The sequence below is a fragment of the Nerophis ophidion genome, linkage group LG08 (assembly GCF_033978795.1).
Source record: "Nerophis ophidion isolate RoL-2023_Sa linkage group LG08, RoL_Noph_v1.0, whole genome shotgun sequence".
NCBI classification, from domain to species: Eukaryota; Metazoa; Chordata; class Actinopteri; order Syngnathiformes; family Syngnathidae; genus Nerophis; species Nerophis ophidion.
In genome coordinates this window covers 6,253,743-6,272,981 of record NC_084618.1, presented here as the reverse complement: position 1 = coordinate 6,272,981, position 19,239 = coordinate 6,253,743, and the positions used below count along the sequence as shown (strand labels likewise).

At 43.7% G+C, this 19,239-nt stretch overlaps 1 protein-coding gene across 2 annotated transcripts in view; it reads left to right on the top strand.

Moving 5' to 3' along the window:
* Positions 1-19,239, top strand: part of dock1 (dedicator of cytokinesis 1) — a 537,727-nt gene that overhangs the window by 103,978 nt on the left and 414,510 nt on the right. For both annotated transcript variants that reach the window (XM_061907548.1, XM_061907547.1), the window contains exons 15-16: positions 4,940-5,038; positions 11,550-11,622. In XM_061907548.1, the coding sequence (XP_061763532.1) occupies positions 4,940-5,038; positions 11,550-11,622 (172 nt within the window). The remainder of the gene's footprint in view (positions 1-4,939; positions 5,039-11,549; positions 11,623-19,239) is intronic.

The following is a 19,239-nucleotide window of genomic DNA, read 5'->3' as shown; positions in this document are numbered from 1 at the left end:
CTGGACTCTCACTATTATGTTAGATCCACTATGGACTGGACTCTCACTATTATGTTAGATCCACTATGGACTGGACTCTCACTATTATGTTAGATCCACTATGGACTGGACTCTCACGATTATGTTGAATCCACTATGAACTGGACTCTCACTATTATATTAAATCCACTATGGACTGGACTCTCACTATTATGTTAGATCCCCTATGGACTGGACTCTCACTATTATGTTAGATCCACTATTGACTGGACTCTCACTATTATGTTAGATCCACTATGGACTGGACTCTCACTATTATGTTAGACCCACTATGGACTGGACTCTCACTATTATGTTAGATCCACTATGGACTGGACTCTCACGATTATGTTGAATCCACTATGGACTGGACTCTCATGATTATGTTAGTGTCACTATGGACTGGACTCTCACTATTATGTTGGATCCACTATGGACTGGACTCTCACTATTATGTTAAATCCACTATGGACTGGACTCTCACACTATTATGTTAGATCCACCATGGACTGGACTTTCACTATTATGTTAGTTTAACTATGGACTGGACTCTCACTATTATGTTAGATCCACTATGGACTGGACTTTCACTATTATGTTAGATCCACTATGGACTGGACTCTCACACTATTATGTTAGATCCACTATGGACTGGACTCTCACTATTATGTTAGATCCACTATGGACTGGACTCTCACACTATTATGTTAGATCCACTATGGACTGGACTCTCACTATTATGTTAGATCCACTATGGACTGGACTCTCACGATTATGTTGGATCCACTATTGACTGGACTCTCACTATTATTTTAGATCCTCTATTGACTGGATTCTCATACTATTATGTTAGTTTCACTATGGACTGGACTCTCACTATTATGTTGGATCCACTATGGACTGGACTCTCACTATTATGTTAAATCCACTATGGACTGGACTCTCACATTATTATGTTAGATCCACTATGGACTGGACTTTCACTATTATGTTAGTTTAACTATGGACTGGACTCTCACTATTATGTTAGATCCACTATGGACTGGACTTTCACTATTATGTTAGATCCACTATGGACTGGACTCTCACACTATTATGTTAGATCCACTATGGACTGGACTTTCACTATTATGTTAGTTTAACTAGGGACTGGACTCTCACTATTATGTTAGATCCACTATGGACTGGACTTTCACTATTATGTTAGATCCACTATGGACTGGACTCTCACTATTATGTTAGATCCACTATGGACTGGACTCTCACACTATTATGTTAGTTTCACTATGGACTGGACTCTCACTATTATGTTAGATCCACTATGGACTGGACTCTCACTATTATGTTAGTTTCACTATGGACTGGACTCTCACTATTATGTTAGATCCACTATGGACTGGACTTTCACTATTATGTTAGATCCACTATGGACTGGACTCTCACACTATTATGCTAGATCCACTATGGACTGGACTCTCACACTATTATGTTAGATCCACTATGGACTGGACTCTCACGATTATGTTGGATCCACTATTGACTGGACTCTCACTATTATTTTAGATCCTCTATTGACTGGATTCTCATACTATTATGTTAGTTTCACTATGGACTGGACTCACTATTATGTTGGATCCACTATGGACTGGACTCTCACTATTATGTTAAATCCACTATGGACTGGACTCTCACATTATTATGTTAGATCCACTATGGACTGGACTTTCACTATTATGTTAGTTTAACTATGGACTGGACTCTCACTATTATGTTAGATCCACTATGGACTGGACTCTCACACTATTATGTTAGATCCACTATGGACTGGACTTTCACTATTATGTTAGTTTAACTAGGGACTGGACTCTCACTATTATGTTAGATCCACTATGGACTGGACTTTCACTATTATGTTAGATCCACTATGGACTGGACTCTCACACTATTATGTTAGATCCACTATGGACTGGACTCTCACTATTATGTTAGATCCACTATGGACTGGACTCTCACACTATTATGTTAGTTTCACTATGGACTGGACTCTCACTATTATGTTAGATCCACTATGGACTGGACTCTCACTATTATGTTAGATCCACTATGGACTGGACTCTCACACTATTATGTTAGTTTCACTATGGACTGGACTCTCACTATTATGTTAGATCCACTATGGACTGGACTCTCACTATTATGTTAGTTTCACTATGGACTGGACTCTCACTATTATGTTAGATCCACTATGGACTGGACTCTCACGATTATGTTGGATCCACTATGGACTGGACTCTCACTATTATTTTAGATCCTCTATTGACTGGATTCTCATACTATTATGTTAGATCCACTATGGACTGGATTGAAAAGACCTTATTCAAATTCTGTTCTTAAGAGTCATGATCTTCAAAGGGTTGAATAATTTTGTCAATGAGATATTAAGAAAAATGTCCTTTTTTTGGTATTTTGTCAAATACAGTTTTACAATTTAAGTTGCATTTGTCTATTTGACACATCTTTATTCGATATGACTATAAACAAAATACGGAATAAATATCCAACTTGCTAAAACACCAAAATTGTGTGGGGGTTGAATCATTTTGATCACAACTGTAATATGTATCGATATTGATGAATATAAAAAACGTATATCGTGATGCAGTTTTCAGCCCTAAGCCCTCCCGGTAACAGTTCGAGATGCCACCTCAGTAGAAGCATTTAAGTCTCACCTTAAAACTCATTTGTATACTCTAGCCTTTAAATAGACTCCCTTTTTAGACCAGTTGATCTGCCGTTTCTTTTCTTTTTCTTCTATGTCCCACTCTCCTTTGTGGAGGGGGGTCCGGTCCGATCCGGTGGCCATGTACTGCTCGCCTGTGTATCGGCTGGGGACATCTCTGCGCTGCTGATCCGCCTCCGCTTGGGATGGTTTCCTGCTGGCTCCGCTGTGAACGGGACTCTCGCTGCTGTGTTGGATCCGCTTTGGACTGGACTCTCGCGACTGTGTTGGATCCATTATGGATTGAACTTTCACAGTATCATGTTAGACCCGCTCGACATCCATTGCTTTCCTCCTCTCCAAGGTTCTCCTAGTCATTATTGTCACCGACGTCCCACTGGGTGTGAGTTTTTCCTTGCCCTTATGTGGGCCTACCGAGGATGTCGTAGTGGTTTGTGCAGCCCTTTGAGACACTAGTGATTTAGGGCTATATAAGTAAACATTGATTGATTGATTGATTGTTTATTTTCTTTTTCCTTTTTGTTGCACGTGTTCTTTCCTCCCATTAGTCTTCATTTATCTCACCGCCGCTGGATTCTAGTGTTGTAGTGGTCCTGTCGCCGGTAGGAGATGTGATGTAGTGCAGTGAGCCACCTCTTATCACGCCTGACGTATTAACACCCCACCTCTCTTCTCACCATTTTCCTCTCTCTCTCTCTCTCTCTCTCTCTTTGTGAACCCCGGCGACCTACAGCCAGGTGGCAAGGACCTAGGACTGCGTGTGCCAAAGCCGGCGGCGGCTGGGGGTGGGCGAGCCCGTTAGTCCTCATAATTGCCACTTGTCAAAAGCCATTAGCGTCGGCGGCGAGTCAGCCGCATGGTGTTGTGCGAGGGAAACTGTTGGCCGGCAGATTGATAGGAAACAATATATATGCCTTCTTATTTGCTTTATGCACACTGGAGTGCTTTTATCCACCCTAAATAATTAATTTCAAATTTATTTCGCTGTCATAAGATTTGCAGCCAGGTGCTTGCGCAAACAGTGCAAAGAGGGGGGGAGTGCATTTTTGAAAATAAATGTGAGTCCAAATTTTTAACATCCTGATGATCTAATCCAATCCACTTTATTTATATAGCACATTTAAACAACAATAACGTTTCCAAAGTGCTGCACAGCCATGTTAAAAACATTATGCTCCACCAATGACTGAACAAAACAAAAAATGAATACAAATAAAACCAATAAAAACAATATAAAAACAAATATGATTAAAAACTATTTTAAAGGGTAAAATCAATTAAAACAGTAAAATAGAAATCAAAGTGTATAAAAAACACAGAAGACCACACAACTCACGTAGTGTTAAAAGCCAAAGAATAAAAGTGGGTCTTAAGACGAGACTTAAAACACTCCACTGTGGAAGCAGTTTGAACATGGAGGGGCAGAGTGTTCCAGAGCTTAGGGCCGACCACAGAGAAGGCCCCTGTCTCCCCTGGTCTTAAGTCTGGTCTTGGGCACCACCAGCTGGAACTGGCTTTCGGACCTCAGAGCGCGCGCAGGGATGTAAATTTGTTCATAGCTGTATGTAGAAGTGTCTGGTTGTATCTGCTGCTTTAATGTCTTTAATGTCCTTTGTGTTCTTTGATGTTTGATGCTTCCCTCTTACACACATGGAAAAGGGATGTGTACTATGGTTATACATTTTTTTTTTTATTTTTTTTTTTATTTATTTATTTATTTATTTATTTATTTTTTTTTTTTTCCCTTGGCCTCAGTCTGCACCCCCACTCCAGGGCCCAGGCTAAGACCGATTTTTTAAATTTTAATTTAATCTTCTGTTTACCTGTATGTCATCTTTTTTGTAAGGGGCGCTGGAAGCCGGCAGACCCGTCAGCGATCCTGTTCTGTCTCCCTGTAATGTTTGTCTGATCTTGAATGGGATTGTGCTGAAAATTGTAATTTTCCTGAAGGAACTCTCCTGACGGAATAAATAAAGTACTATCTAATCTATCTAATCTAATATATTGAGGTGCCAGTCCATGTTAAGATTTAAAAACAAACAGCAATGTTTTAAAATCAATTCTAAAATGAACAGGGGAGCCAGTGCAAACTCTGAAGAATTGGGGTTCTATGCTGGCGTTTCCTGGCCCCCTCTAAGGAGAATTTTCCTAACTGGAATTATGTGCTTTCTTTTCCTCTAGAATGTCATTTTCCCAGGTGCCGGAGATGACGGGATTAGTGAATACAAGTCTGTCATCTACTACCAAGTCAAGCAGCCCCGCTGGTTTGAGACCATTAAGGTATGTCGTCAACGTACTACAAGGTACCTCCTCCTTAGGGTCAGGGGGTGAACCCTATCCCAGCTGATTTTTAGGGCGGTACGCATCCATCCATCCATCCATTTTCGACCGCTTATTCCCTTTTGGGGTCGCGGGGGGCGCTGGCGCCTATCTCAGCTACAATCGGGCGGAAGGCGGGGTACACCCTGGACAAGTCGCCACCTCATCGCAGGGCCAACACAGATAGACAACATTCACACTCATTCACACACTTGGGCCAATTTTTAGTGTTGCCAATCAACCTATCCCTACGCATCCATGGCTTGTTATTTTGACAGAGAAGTAGGCTTCAAAACTATCCATCCATCTTCTTCCGCTTATCCGAGGTCGGGTCGCGGGGGCAACAGCCTAAGCAGGGAAACCCAGACTTCCCTCTCCCCAGCCACTTCGTCTAGCTCTTCCCGGGGGATCCCGAGGCGTTCCCAGGCCAGCCGGGAGACATAGTCTTCCCAACGTGTCCTGGGTCTTCCCCGTGGCCTCCTACCGGTTGGACGTGCCCTAAACACCTCCCTAGGGAGGCGTTCGGGTGGCATCCTGACCAGATGCCCGAACCACCTCATCTGGCTCCTCTCGATGTGAAGGAGCAGCGGCTTTACTTTGAGTTCCTCCCGGATGGCAGAGCTTCTCACCCTATCTCTAAGGGAGAGACTCATTTCGGCCGCTGGTACCCGTGATCTTGTCCATTCGGTCATGACCCAAAGCTCATGACCATAGGTGAGGATGGGAACGTAGATCGACCGGTAAATTGAGAGCTTTGCCTTCCGGCTCAGCTCCTTCTTCACCACAACGGATCGGTACAACGTCCGCATTACTGAAGACGCCGCACCGATCCGCCTGTCGATCTCACGATCCACTCTTCCCCCACTCGTGAACAAGACTCCGAGGTACTTGAACTCCTCCACTTGGGGCAGGGTCTCCTCCCCAACCCGGAGATGGCACTCCACCCTTTTCCGGGCGAGAACCATGGACTCGGACTTGGAGGTGCTGATTCTCATTCCGGTCGCTTCACACACACAACAATAGTAACACTCAAAATATTGCAATAACTCAACTTTGCTCCAACGTTAATGTCACAGCACACAAAATAAACATTTAAAGCTCACCTTCAGAAGTTATTCCTCATCCATAAATCCCTCGAATTTGTCTTCTTCGGTGTCTGACTTAAAAAATTGGGCGAATACGGCATCCAAAATGTCGGGCTGCGTCTCGTCGAAGTCATCAGAGTCAGCGTCCGGCAGTTCCATGAATCCTGCCTACCTGGCCGGATCTTTTTTTCAGCTATCTTGTTTTTAGAAAATGCGTGGAAAGTAGCCAGCTTTTCTTGAAAGTCTTTTGGCAGTTGCTGTGAAATAGTAGTCCGTGTGCGGATGGAGAGATTGCGTCTTTTCATGAACCGGAAACACCAAGAAGCACCACCTTTAAAATCATCCAAGTGAAGTTCGCTTGCTGGCGCTGTTGCCGTCATTGGAATAGTGATGGTGCTGACACTTCTGCTTGCTGCTCTCTGCTCAACTACCCACTGTTCCAGTTTGTCCTCCAACTGTTGCCATCTTCAATCAATCAATCAATGTTTATTTATATAGCCCCAAATCACAAATATCTCAAAGGACTGCACAAATCATTACGACTACAACATCCTCCCATAACAATGTGACCTCGGACTACGTTAAGGTAACGTGTGGAGTTCCCCAGGGTTCGGTCCTTGGCCCTGCACTCTTCAGCATCTACATGCTGCCGCTAGGTGACATCATACGCAAATACGGTGTTAGCTTTCACTGTTATGCTGATGACACCCAACTCTACATGCCCCTAAAGCTGACCAACACGCCGGATTGTAGTCAGCTGGAGGCGTGTCTTAATGAAATTAAACACTGGATGTCCGCTAACTTTTTGCAACTCAACGCCAAAAAAACGGAAATGCTGATTATCGGTCCTGCTAGACACCGAACTCTATTTAATAATACAACTCTAACATTTGACAACCAAACAATTAAACAAGGCGACACGGTAAAGAATCTGGGTATTATCTTCCACCCAACTCTCTCCTTTGAGGCACACATTAAAAGCGTTACTAAAACGGCCTTCTTTCATCTCCGTAATATCGCTAAAATTCGCTCCATTCTGTCCACTAAAGACGCTGAGATCATTATCCATGCGTTTGTTACGTCTCGCCTCGATTACTGTAACGTATTATTTTCGGGTCTCCCCATGTCTAGCATTAAAAGATTACAGTTGGTACAAAATGCGGCTGCTAGACTTTTGACAAGAACAAGAAAGTTTGATCACATTACGCCTGTACTGTATATACCTTTATATACATATATACATACATATATACCTGTACTGGCTCACCTGCACTGGCTTCCTGTGCACTTAAGAAGTGACTTTAAGGTTTTACTACTTACGTATAAAATACTACACGGTCTAGCTCCATCCTATCTTGCCGATTGTATTGTACCATATGTCCCGGCAAGAAATCTGCGTTCAAAGGACTCCGGCTTGTTAGTGATTCCCAAAGCCCAAAAAAAGTCTGCGGGCTATAGAGCGTTTTCCGTTCGGGCTCCAGTACTCTGGAATGCCCTCCCGGTAACAGTTCGAGATGCCACCTCAGTAGAAGCATTTAAGTCTCACCTTAAAACTCATTTGTATACTCTAGCCTTTAAATAGACTCCCTTTTTAGACCAGTTGATCTGCCGTTTCTTTTCTTTTTCTTCTATGTCCCACTCTCCTTTGTGGAGGGGGTCCGGTCCGATCCGGTGGCCATGTACTGCTTGCCTGTGTATCGGCTGGGGACATCTCTGCGCTGCTGATCCGCCTCCGCTTGGGATGGTTTCCTGCTGGCTCCGCTGTGAACGGGACTCTCGCTGCCATGTTGGATCCGCTTTGGACTGGACTCTCGCGACTGTGTTGGATCCATTATGGATTGAACTTTCACAGTATCATGTTAGACCCGCTCGACATCCATCGCTTTCCTCCTCTCCAAGGTTCTCATAGTCATTATTGTCACCGACGTCCCACTGGGTCATTATTGTCACCGATGTCCCACTGGGTGTGAGTTTTCCTTGCCCTTATGTGGGCCTACCGAAGATGTCGTGGTGTGCAGCCCTTTGAGACACTAGTGATTTAGGGCTATATAAGTAAACATTGATTGATTGATTGAAGAACCCACAAAAGGTCAAGGAAAACTCACACCCAGTGGGCAGAGAGAATTCACATCCAGTGGGACTTCAGTGACAATGCTGACTATGAGAAACCTTGGAGAGGACCTCAGATGTGGGCAACCCCCCCCCTCTAGGGGACCGAAAGCAATGGATGTCGAGCGGGTCTAACATGATACTGTGAAAGTTCAATCCATAGTGGCTCCAACACAGCCGCGAGAGTTCAGTTCAAAGCGGATCCAAGACAGCAGCGAGAGTCCCGTCCACAGGAAACCATCTCAAGCGGATCAGCAGCGTAGAGATGTCACCAACCGATACAGGCGAGCGGTCCATCCTGGGTCCCGACGAGCGGTCCATCCTGGGTCTCGACTCTGGACAGCCAGTGGAGGGGGGGGACATAGGAGAAAGAAAAGAAGCGGCAGATCAACTGGTCTAAAAAGGAGGTCTATTTAAAGGCTAGAGTATACAGATGAGTTTTAAGGTGAGACTTAAATGCTTCTACTGCTTTGTTCCCTCAAACTCTGTGTTGTCTTCTTTACTTGGCGCAGGTCATCTTGTTGCTTCCTCCACCTAAGCACCATCGATTCATTTATGTTCAATTCTCTCGCTGCTGCTCTTATTTCCCTGTTCTTCTGCGTGACTTATTTCCTTGAGTTTGAATTCTGCGTTGTACGCGTGTCTTTTAGTAGGAGCCATTTTGTGGTCGTCTTTACAGAAACACACAAATGAAATGAATCGGATTAGCCGCGCGCTTCTTCTTCTACGGGGGCGGGCGCTTACCTTGGCGGTTGCGTACCGTAGAAGAAGAAGCGCTTCCTCTTTCCAGGTGGGCGGGCGCTTACCTTGGCGGTTGCTTACCGTAGAAGAAGAAGCGCTTCCTCTTCTACGGGGAAAAAAGATGGCGGCTGTTTACCGTTGTTGCGAAACCTAAACTCTATGAAAATAAATATTTATATATTTTAAATAGACTCCCTTTTTAGACCAGTTGATCTGCCGTTTCTTTTCTTTTTCTTCTATGTCCCACTCTCACTTGTGGAGGGGGTCCGGTCCGATCCGGTGGCCATGCACTGCTCGCCTGTGTATCGGCTGCGGACATCTCTGCGCTGCTGATCCGCCTCCGCTTGGGATGGTTTCCTGCTGGCTCCGCTGTGAACGGGACTCTCGCTGCCGTGTTGGATCCGCTTTGGACTGGACTCTCGCGATTGTGTTGGATCCATTGTGGATTGAACTTTCACAGTATCATGTTAGACCCGCTCGACATCCATTGCTTTCCTCCTCTCCAAGGTTCTCATAGTCATCATTGTCACCGACGTCCCACTGGGTGTGAGTTTTCCTTGCCCTTATGTGGGCCTACCGAGGATGTCGTAGTGGTTTGTGCAGCCCTTTGAGACACTAGTGATTTAGGGCTATATAAGTAAACATTGATTGATTGATTATTGATAATAATAATAATTAATATTTTCCCCATAACTTGAGTTGATTTATTTTGGAAAACCTTGTTACATTGTTTAATGCATCCAGCGGGGCATCACAACAAAATTAAGCATAATAATGTGTTCATTCCACGACTTTCTAAAACGGTATCGGTCGATATCGGTAATTAAGAGTTGGACAATATCGGATATCGTCAAAAAAGCCATTATCGGACATCTCTAGTTTCCACCAAACGGTACTGTCCAGCTTAGTACGTTTTCATTGTCAAAAGTAGTTATTACTACCAAAATAGCACCTTTGACACTCTTCTTTCTGGTTTAAATATAACTGAGATATTGGGTGTCACTATGTAAAGCGCTTTGAGTCACTTGAGAAAAGCGCTATATAAATATAATTCACTTCACTTCACAATACATATATAAGGCGCACCGGGTTATAAGCCGCACTGTCATCTTTTGAGAAAATTGTTTGGTTTTTAGGTGCGGCTTATAGCGCGGAAAATACGGTATTAAAGACTTTGTTATGATTTAATAAGTGACGCCACGCTTTGAAAACGCCTGCTCTCAAGCAGTAGGTGGTGAATTATATTTATATAGCGCTTTTCTCTAGTGACTCAAAGCGCTTTACATTGTGAAACCCAATATCTAAGTTACATTTAAACCAGTGTGGGTGGCACTGGGAGCAGGTGGGTAAAGTGTCTTGCCCAAGGACACAACGGCAGTGACTAGGACGGCGGAAGCGGGAATTGAACCTGCAACCCTCAAGTTGCTGGCACGGCCGCTCTACCAACCGAGCTAAGTCATCCCTTTTTGCCAAATTCAACATATTTCATTCAAAATCATTTAAATCAAGGGAACATTTAATTTTGTTTTATATATTTATATTTAGTTTTGCGTTTTGTAATCCAACCACAACTTTGATTACTTGGAAGAAAAAAGGTACTATCTGGCAACAGATCCAGGCATATTTAAGAGGTAGAAGTCAAAAACTCTTACAAAATAAAAAGTTGGTAAATAAATCTCAGTCAAGGTGTGTTTTTATGTGCGGCATAGCTCGGTTGGTAGAGCGGCCGTGCCAGCAACTTGAGGGTTGCAGGTTCGATTCCCGCTTCCGCCATCCTTGTCACTGCCGTTGTGTCCTTGGGCAAGACACTTTACCCACCTGCTCCCAGTGCCCCACCCACACTGGTTTAAATGTAACTTAGATATTGGGTTTCACTATGTAAAGCGCTTTGAGTCAATAGAGAAAAGCGCTATATAAATATAATTCACTTCACTTCACTTTTACCTCACTGTACACCTTCCCTTCCTCCTCTAAAAATTACTTTTTTTATGAAGCAAGCACCAGATATGATATCGAAAAAATAAACTTCAATTTCAACACATCAGTGACAATGACAGAGGTTTTGCTTTTTTCTGTGAAAAAAAACCAACAAAATGACAGCGAGTGAATGTTTAGGGGCTGCAAACAGGATCTTGAATTCCACTGAAGTGAACGTTACTGTGAAATGATGTGCTTTGGAAGCAGTAATACCATCCATCCATTTTCTACCGCTTGTCCTGTTTGGGGTGGCGGGGGGTTGCTGAAGCCTATCTCAGCTGCATTCGGGCGGAAGGCGTTGTACACCCTGGACAAGTCGGCACCTCATGACAGGGCCAACACAGATAGACAGACAACATTCACACACTAGGGCCAATTTAGTGTTGCCAATCAACCTATCCCCAGGTGCATGTTTTTGGAGGTGGGAGGAATTCGAAGTACGCGGAGGGAACCCACACAGTCACGGGGAGAACATGTAAACTCCACACAAAAAGATCCCGAGCCCGGGATTGAAGTAGGGAGAATGTTTTTTAAAATGTGTTGTAATCTCATCTTTTCAGGTCGCCATTCCCATCGAGGACGTAAACCGGAGCCACTTGCGCTTTACCTTTCGCCACCGCTCATCGCAGGACTGTGAGTACTAAAGCCAGATTTTTTTTTTTTCTCTCTCTAAAAGACGAACAATGGGTTCTCTCCTGGCTTGTAGATGAGCTAGAAAATATGTTTTTTCCAAATAATTTGACAATGATAAATAAGACTTCCCTCGTGAAAGGAAGCAATTGGGAACATATCCGCCTGAATGGAACCACTGTTGCATCCTCTCTAATTGTTGAGGCAGCGATCCTGGCCGCCTCACAGTCCCATCTGTGCCCAGGCCATTCTTCCAGCTGCCATCAGTTGTGCCGGATCAGTCTTTTGGGGCAAATACCCTCCATGTCATAACAGGCCTCTCTATGCAACACAATCAGCTCGCAGGATGTCAGCGCAGGGAGGAATCTCTCTCATCCTATTCCGAACCCCCGTTAAAAAAAGCACTATCTTCCTCTGCAGCCGTCCTTTTCTTCACATCCTCCAGCTCGGTATGCATTTCACCTTGCATGCAGTCGGTGTCTGATCCCGTGCCTTTCAAACACTTTGACTCGCTGTGATCCTGCTGTAACAGTTGCTACAGAAACCTCTTTGCCTCTAGTAATGCGGCGACTGCCAAACAATCGGCGCAAACGACATAAAAACATGGAGAAGTATAATAGCCTGCCTGAATGGCATTGTATGTGTCACATAAAAGGATGCATTCACACACTACCTGCAGACTTCCTGTCTCCGAAAGGTCCCTTGTAATAGTATTTTTCACACGTTTCACAAGGTGTCAGAAAAAGTGTCTTGGAAGTCTCCAAAATCTAGCCTTGATGCTGGAAATCAGGGCCTAGAACAGCGATGTCAAGGCCCGCGAGCCAGAAGGATCTTTGTCCCCTGAGATGATACTTGATTAGTATTAGAACCGGCCCGCGGGCCACAGCCCCCTGCTGTTGTTTTGCAAAGACCAATACTCCATCAGTGTTGGTGCTAGGAATTTTCAGACCCCATCAAGTCATAAAAAAGTAAATTTTCAGGGTCCCACTTTTTTGTAACCGTTTTCAATCAATCAATCAATCAATCAATGTTTACTTATACAACCCTAAATCACTAGTGTCTCAAAGGGCTGCACAAACCACTACAAAATCCTCGGTTTTTCCCACATAAGGGCAAGGAAAACTCACACCCAGAGGGACGTCGGTGACAATGATGACTATGAGAACCTTGGAGAGGAGGAAAGCAATGGATGTCGAGCGGGTCTAACATGATACTGTGAAAGTTCAATCCATAATGGATCCAACACAGTCACAAGAGTCCAGTCCAAAGCAGATCCAACGCAGCAGCGAGAGTCCCGTTCACAGCGGAGCCAGCAGGAAACCATCCCAAGCGGAGGCGGATCAGCAGCGCAGAGATGTCCCCAGCCGATACACAGGCAAGCAGTACATGGCCACCGGATCGGACCGGACTCCCTCCACAAAGGAGAGTGGAACATAGGAGAAAAAGAAAAGAAACGGCAGATCAACTGGTCTAAAAAGGGAGTCTATTTAAAGGCTAGAGTATACAAATGAGTTTTAAGGTGAGACTTAAACGCTTCTACTATTGTTTTGACAACCAATGATAAATGTATGCATTATCCTGTTACATCTCACATTCTATATTGTGTTTTGGAAAAAGGTTGTCGTCAACGTTGCTTAATTCATTAAAAAAATCATACAAAAGAAAACAAATGTTTATGCAGATGTAAATGCAGAGTCCAACAGGGTATGGAGGGTACACCGTTGAGCCCTCTGGAGACGTCCTAGGTGTCAATCAACAAAACGTTGATGAAGCAGGGTGCCCACCCGATGACTCCAATAATATACTTACCCTCCCTTTCACCACTCCACACCGACTGCTACTGTCAACATTGTTCCTACTTACCAAAGGGATTGAAACATCTAGTTCTATTTGCTTTACGGATTCAGTTATGAACAGTCATTCACTTTTGTTTTTTCTTCATGGATCTAAACTTTACTGCTGCCAGTATTTTTTTCTATATTTTTATTGTAATATTTTCAGAATGTTATGACCAAATTCAAACAACCTTCCCTAGTCATGGTGCAAAAAAAAAAAAGAGTAAATCGAATGGACACAAAAGGCCAACAGACATGGTCACACATAACACAATTTGTGGATATTATAAAGAATAGCCATGCACCTTAAAAAATCTGAATTACACCCATTCACAGCCTTTCCTTCTTGGATTTAAACTTTACCGCTGCCGGTATTTTTTTCTATATTTTTATTGTAATATTTTCAGAATGTTATGACCAAATGCAAACAGCCTTCCCTAGTCATGTTGCAAAAAAAATGAGTAAATCGAATGGACACAAAAGGCCAACAGACATGGTCACACATAACACAATTTGTGGATATTATAAAGAATGGCCATGCACCTTAAAAAATTTGAATTACACCCATGCACAGCCGTTCCTTCATGGATCTAAACTTTTGCGCTGCTGGTATTTTTTTTCTATATTTTTATTGTAATATTTTCAGAATGTTTTGACCAAATGCAAACAACCTTCCCTAGTCATGGTGCAAAAAAAAAAAGAGTAAATCGAATGGACACAAAAGGCCAACAGACATGGTCACACATAATACAATTTGTGGATATTATAAAGAATGGCCATGCACCTTAAAAAAAATCTGAATTACACCCATTCACAGCCTTTCCCTCATGGATTTAAACTTTACCGCTGCCGGTAATTTTTTCTATATTTTTATTGTAATATTTTCAGAATGTTATGACCAAATGCAAACAACCTTCCCTAGTCATGGTGCAAAAAAAAATGAGTAAATCGAATGGACACAAAAGGCCAACAGACATGGTCAAACAACACAATTTGTGGATATTATAAAGAATGGCCATGCACCTTAAAAAATCTGAATTACACCCATGCACAGCCGTTCCTTCATGGATCTAAACTTTTGCGCTACTGGTATATTTTTTCCATATTTTTATTGTAATATTTTTAGAATGTTATGAACCAAGGCAAACAACTTTCCCTAGCCATGGTGCAAAAGAAACAAAAATATTATTTTTTATTAGCGCATGTCTCGTTTCGCAAAATAATTAGCATATGCCTAGAATTTCCGCCGGGTCAAACTCGTCACGTCACGAGTGATAATTCCCTGTCAACATTTTCAAAATGGAGGAGGCTGATTTCAATAATTTGAAATCGCATGAAGGGAAGAAGATTAAGAGCTATTCAGTAGGATTTAAGGTCCAAGCTATTGCATACGCTAAAAAGAACAGTAAGCAGCTATGTTTTATTAATATACCGTAGCCGCGTGTGTCAAATATGAGTCAGTAAATGACTCCCGCCTCCTGGTGGTAGAGGGCGCTAGTGATCCTTCTTGCGACTACTCTGCTTCAGAAGAAGTGACAACAAGCAGCAAAAGTTTATTTTTTCCTCTCGCTTGCACTTTTAACATGGAGGATTACATATCTAAAATAAAACCGTTTTCTAAACTGGACTTTCAACCGAAGCAGGAGGTAATAAAGGAAGATCTCCATCGAGACAGAGAGACTTTTAAAACTGAAGAAAGATAAGGAAGACTTCTATAAACAAGTTATCGATGCTTTTGATCAGAAGGAGCTGCGCATGGACTTCATTTATAAGTAAAGGTAAGACCATAATAACGTTTTTTTTTTTTATTATTAAATGTGCTTTTCATGATGGTATCCTTACATCACACTCAAATTTATAAGCACAGGCCTAATGCCGGAGTGAGAAGAGGTTTTAGAATAATTAGCGCATGCTTGCCGTTACCGCATGCCTTTGGTAAGCGCCGGAGTGAGAAGAGGTTTTAAATTAATTAGGGAAATACGGTATTTCACCTCTTTTTGTAGAACTCCACATGTGTTCATTCATAGTTGTAATGCATTCAGTGTCAATCTACAGTGTAAATAGTCATGAAAATAACGAAAAATCGTTAAATTAGAAGGTTTATCGAAACTTTTGGCCTGCACCGTACGTCAAAATGTCAAATGTCGGCGCCGATAATGGTCCGATCTCTTTTATAAACTCGCCTCTATATAATCGAGGACCTTTAAATGAGATGAGGACAGTCATAAAAAAGCTCCTATCAGGTTTCACGCCTGACATTTATCACCTTCCAAGCCAACGGGTCGACAGCTACCATTAAGGGTTCTTCCGAGCTTAGATTAGATTAGATAGTACTTTTTTTATTCCGTCAGGAAAATTACAATTTTCAGCACAATCCCATCCAAGATCAGACAAACATTACAGGGAGACAGAACAGGATCGCTGACGGGTCTGCCGGCTTCCAGCGCCCCTTACAAAAAAAGATGAGATACAGGTAAACAAGGGGGGGAGAAAAAAATAGAAGATTAAAATAAAATAAAAAAATCGGTCTTAGCCTGGGCCCTGGAGAGGGGGTGCAGACTGAGGCCAAGGGAAAAAAACAACAACTCATAGCCATAGTACACATCCCTCTTACATGTGTGTAAGAGGGAAACATCAAAGAACACATAGGACATTAAAGAGCATAGCTCGGTTGGTAGAGTGGCCGTGCCACCAACTTGAGGGTTGCAGGTTCGATTCCCGCTTCTGCCATCCTAGTCACTGCCGTTGTGTCCTTGGGCAAGACACTTTACCCACCTGCTCCCAGTGCCACCCACACTGGTTTAAATGTAACTTAGATATTGGGTTTCACTATGTAAAGCGCTTTGAGTCACTAGAGAAAAGCGCTATATAAATATAATTCACGTAAAGACATTAAAGCAGCAGATACGACCAGACACTTCTACATACAGCTATGAATAAAAAGTAAATGGGTTGTACTTGTATAGCGCTTTTCTACCTTCAAGGTACTCAAAGCGCTTTGACACTACTTCCACATTTACACATTCACACACACATTCACACACTGATGGAGGGAGCTGCCATGCAAGGCGCTAGCCAGCACACATCAGGAGCAAAGGTGAAGTGTCTTGCTCAAGGACACAACGGACGTGACGAGGTTGGTACTAGGTGGGGATTGAACCAGGGAACCTCGGGTTGCGCACATGCCGTCCCCTATGATATGAGTGGCAACAGGCATTCATAAGTTCAGCTTTTTTATGAGTAACGTCAACGTTTTGTTTGATAATGTGTCTCCAGCACATTTGACTCAGTTTTAAGAGAGAAAACGCACATTTAAACAATTTGGAAATAAACGTAACGACATAAATATCTCAGGTTGGTTTCATAATGGATCAATGTAGTCGGGCCCAATAAAGCTATATAAATATATTTAAACTTGAGTTACGCTTTAGTATAACTAAACGTTATGAAGGTGCTGGAATACCGTGCGTAGCGCTCCAGACTATAATCGACAGCCGTGGTCCCACACAAACAATAAATGAACCCACGCATCGCAACGGTAACACGATAGACCCAGTGCTTGTCAGGGGTATCACCGTTTCCAAAGTTACGATACTCCCGTATACCAAAGCATTGTCCGACCACCACCCCACAAAATTCGAGGTTCAGACGCATGTTCGTCAAACTAATAATAATAATAACCGCTATAGCAGCCGCAACACCAATACGGCCACAACGACAACTCCCGCTGACCTACTCCCCTCGGCAATGGCACCACCCCCAAAACATGTGGGCTCCACTGATAACCCCACCAACAACTTTAACGACGCCCTGCGCGAAACCATTGACAACATAGCACCGCTAAAGTTAAAAAAGGCTCCAAAAAAAGCGCACCCCGTGGTTTACAGAAGAAACTAGAGCTCAGAAATTATTATGCAGAACGCTGGAACGCAAATGGCGCACGACTAAACTTGAGGTGCACCATCAAGCATGGAGTGATGGTTTAATAACTTATAAACGCATGCTTACCTTAGCTAAAGCTAATTATTACTCAAATCTCATCCACCGTAATAAAAACGATCCTAAATTTTTGTTTAGTACGGTAGCATCGCTAACCCAACAAGGGACTCCTTCCAGTAGCTCCACCCACTCAGCTGATGACTTTATGCAATTCTTTAGTAAGAAAATTGAAGTCATTAGAAAGGAGATTAAAGACAATGCGTCCCAGCTACAACGGGGTTCTATTAACACTGACACGATTGTATATACGGCGGATACTGCCCTCCAAAATAGTTTCTCTCGTTTTGAGGAATTGTTACAACGTGTAAATGGAATAAAACAAACAACATGTTTACTTGACCCTCTTCCTGGGAAACTGATCAAGGAGCTCTTTGTATTATTAGGTCCATCAGTGCTAAATATTATAAACTTAAAAGAAACATATCCACTGCGGTGGCCTCTGCGGTGTTCCACGCCATCGTCCGCTGGGGTGGAGGGAGCATGGCCAGAGACAGGAGCAGACCCAACAAAGCAACCAAGACAGCCGACTCACCTTAAAACTCATTTGTATACTCTAGCCTTTAAATAGACTCCCTTTTTAGACCAGTTGATCTGCCGTTTCTTTTCTTTTTCTTCTATGTCCCACTCTCCCCTGTGGAGGGGGTCCGGTCCGATCCGGTGGCCATGTACTGCTTGCCTGTGTATCGGCTGGGGACATCTCTGCGCTGCTGATCCGCCTCCGCTTGGGATGGTTTCCTGCTGGCTCCGCTGTGAACGGGACTCTCGCTGCTGTGTTGGATCCGCTTTGGACTGGACTCTCGCGACTGTGTTGGATCCATTGTGGATTGAACTTTCACAGTATCATGTTAGACCCGCTCGACATCCATTGCTTTCCTCCTCTCCAAGGTTCTCATAGTCTTTATTGTCACCGACGTCCCACTGGGTGTGAGTTTTCCTTGCCCTTATGTGGGCCTACCGAGGATGTCGTGGTGGTTTGTGCAGCCCTTTGAGACACTAGTGATTTAGGGCTATATAAGTAAACATTGATTGATTGATTGATTGACTCCACTCTCGGCCAGTGTCCAGTCCGCATGGATGATCGATGATACGTCCAAGGAGACTGAGGTGTCCGAAACCTGCTCACCCAGCCAAGACACCGCGAAGCCTCTCCGTCCCAGCGCTCAGTGCCAGCTCCGCAGTCCTGTCCCCTCATCCGCATCCCCTCCAGTCCCTCCAAAGCGACTCCGGTGTGGCGGAAACCCTGCAGCTGGTCTCCATGGCCAAAAAGGCTCCCGGGAGGCAGATCCAGAAGTCCACAAAAAAAGCATCATCGCCACCGTTTGTGGTCCTTCCCTGGAACTTTTACAGCAGCGACCGAGCCGCACGTCATGGTCGCCGCCAGACTACGTGCCGCTCGGTGCCTCAGACTATCACCGCACCGCTGTCAGTCGTCATCAGACTGGGCGTCTTTGCATTTCGCTTTCCCGTGTCATTATCATGCGTGGTAAAAAAAAAAAAAAAAAAGAAGTGTCCCAGCATGCACTGGACATTAACTTGAGCTGACAGCCTAAACTTGAAAGTTGAACAGGCCGCACACCTTTCACGACAAATGGAACTTTGATTGGCTGGCAAAAAGAAATGTAGCCTGAAATGGACTTCTTTCCTTCCAAGTTGCATATAGCCTTTTTTTCCCCTCCGGTGGCTCCTGCCAAGCCAGCCGAGCGATTATTCACTGCAGAGGCCCGCCAGCAGCAAACCAATAGAGAGGGAATTTATGCAGATAGAATCGGGCGGTGCAATCTGATGA